Source organism: Penaeus chinensis, chromosome 42, assembly GCF_019202785.1.
Source record: "Penaeus chinensis breed Huanghai No. 1 chromosome 42, ASM1920278v2, whole genome shotgun sequence".
In the NCBI taxonomy this organism is placed as follows: domain Eukaryota; kingdom Metazoa; phylum Arthropoda; class Malacostraca; order Decapoda; family Penaeidae; genus Penaeus; species Penaeus chinensis.
Window position 1 is genome coordinate 2,639,399 of NC_061860.1, and position 2,500 is coordinate 2,641,898.

General features: G+C 28.7%; 1 protein-coding gene across 4 annotated transcripts in view; it reads right to left on the minus strand.

The window, feature by feature from the left end:
* The window catches only part of LOC125047790 (anoctamin-10-like), a 37,448-nt gene that overhangs the window by 22,370 nt on the left and 12,578 nt on the right, over nucleotides 1-2,500 (minus strand). For all 4 annotated transcript variants that reach the window (XM_047646232.1, XM_047646235.1, XM_047646231.1 and 1 more), the window contains exon 2: nucleotides 2,290-2,447. In XM_047646232.1, the coding sequence (XP_047502188.1) occupies nucleotides 2,290-2,376 (87 nt within the window). In that variant the 5' untranslated portion in view covers nucleotides 2,377-2,447. The remainder of the gene's footprint in view (nucleotides 1-2,289; nucleotides 2,448-2,500) is intronic.

Genomic DNA, 2,500 nt, shown 5'->3' on the forward strand with positions numbered 1-2,500 from the left:
AAGAAAATAACATGCTTGGCTCAGTGTTACCGTCCATTCTTTCATTCCTGCAACGAAATATAATTAATATTTTGCTTCCACCTGCTCCTTTATCTCACTTTTGCTTTGTCTAGTCCGCTGTGCCACTTTCTCTCAAGTTTCCTTCTCTCTTTCTCGTATTTCCATTTGTAACCCTTTTCTTTATTTGTTTTCATTTTTTCATTCTCCTCTTTTCGTACATTGGTATCTTGACTATTTTTCCAGTTTTTTCTTTTTCTTTTCTTTTTTCTTCTCATTTACTGCCTTCTTTTTCATAGAAATAGAGATAGATAGAGAATACTTAAATAAAAGAATACGAATATTTATTGTCCAATGGGGAGAGAATTTCCAAAGGTGGACGCCCTTAGCCATTCTTTTTTTTCCCTTTTTTGTTCTTCTTTCCTATTATCTTATCTTTCTTTCTGTTTCTTTCCTTTTTCTTTTATTTCCCTCTTCTGTTCTTTCTCATCGTTTTTGTTTTGTTTTCATTTATTTGCATTTCTCCTTCATATATTTACGTTATCATTCCTCCTGTGGTTCCTTATCTTATCTAATTTTGTTTTTCTTTCTTTCTTTTTATTTTCTTCTTGGTTTTGACTCTTCTCCTTCCTTCTTTGAATTCTTCTTTCTCCTTTATCGTTTCTTCCTAAATTTTCTCTCTTCTTTTCCCGCCAAAAAGAGGAAGAAAATGACAATGCATTTCCAATATTTCTTCTTTTTTTTCAATGTATTTCTAATATTTTATGAGTAATAAGAACTTTTCCCTTTTTAAAAATTCATTATACCAATAAATAAATAAATAAATAAATTTGAGTTTATTTTGTAATATTATTAAAGGTAATCCGTATTTTCTTTTTAGCATCTAAACTCCATAATATAATCTATAATAATAGTAATCTTTATAATAATGATGATGATGGTAATAATAAAGAATAATAATAATAATAATAAATCTCTAATAATCTATGATCATAGTAATACTAATTATAATGATGATGATGATATTTACAACAACAATGATATCAATAACAACAACAACAACAATAATAATAATGATAAAGTGATAACAGTAATAATGATGATGACTATAATAATAATAATAATAATAATAATAATAATAATAATAATAATAATCATATTAGCAATAATACAAAAACTAATGACAATAAGGATGATAATGTTAATGATAATAATTACAATCATAGCAGTGATAATAATAACAGCAAAGATAATACTGATAAAAATCCATGCACCATTAAACCGAGATTTTCTGTGTTCCTCTGATTTTCCCATATGAGTTATATTAGGAAATAAACTATGTTATTTTTAAACACATTTTTCCAAATAGCATCTTATCAAAAATGCCATGATTTTTCTAATTAGTACCAGTAAAAAGCTACTCTGATAAAAACATTAATAATAATAATAACGATAATGACAACAATAACAACAACAGTAATAACTAATAATAATAATGGTAACTGTAAAAATGATACCAACAACAAGAATAGTAATAATAGTAATGATAAATCATATTAGCAATAATAATAACAATAATAATAATAATATGTTTTCTTTCCTATGATTTTAAGATCTGAGTTACATTAGAAAATATAACGGTTAAACAATGTTATTAAAATATATTTCTCCAAATGACATCATATTAAAATGCCAAACACTTTTTTTTTTTTTTATTAGTATCAGTAAAAAGCTATTCAGCCATTAATAAAGGTAAAAGTTTGTTAAAGTTTGACATAATTTTACACATTTCATTTCCAGAGGACATTAAACAAAGGTGTTATATTAATAAAGCTAACGGTCAATTATTAATTTGCCAAGGTTTTAAATATCTTCGCAAATGACATTATAAGACCTTCCATCTTTTTCATTATAATTATCTTAATAAAAATAACGATCTACTGTTGATCTGGAAATTTGTTACCGTATTGCAAATTTTCCCTAGTGGCATTATAACAAGATCCTATTTCCATTAAAGTTATATAAATAAAGATAACACAACACATTTTGTAAAATGTGTAAAAGGTATTACCCCTAACGAACTTCAACTTACCATCTTTTAAAACTAGCAAGACAAAGTTTTGTAAAGTTTCCAGAGATGCGATTTGGTCAATTTTCCAAAGATTTCAACCTCGACGAACTTCGGCATATCATTTTATAATATCCTAACGAACATAGACCTACCACCTTTTTAAAAAATTGATGAGACAAACAAGGTCATCCCAAAAGCCGGCAACTATCCCTGGCAGTTACCTTGATGACGTAGATGCTGGGTGGGATGTGGGAAGACCCAGGCCCGTCGGGAGAATCTACATCCTCGTCACTGTCCGAGGACTGCATGCTTGTGAAGTCAGTTGAGGTCAGTTCAGGTCAGGGAGGTCACGTGACAGTGTTGCGGGACGTGGAGCAGGCTGGGAAGGACAAGATGCATAGTTAGGTTTAGAATTAATTCGGGTGCAACGAA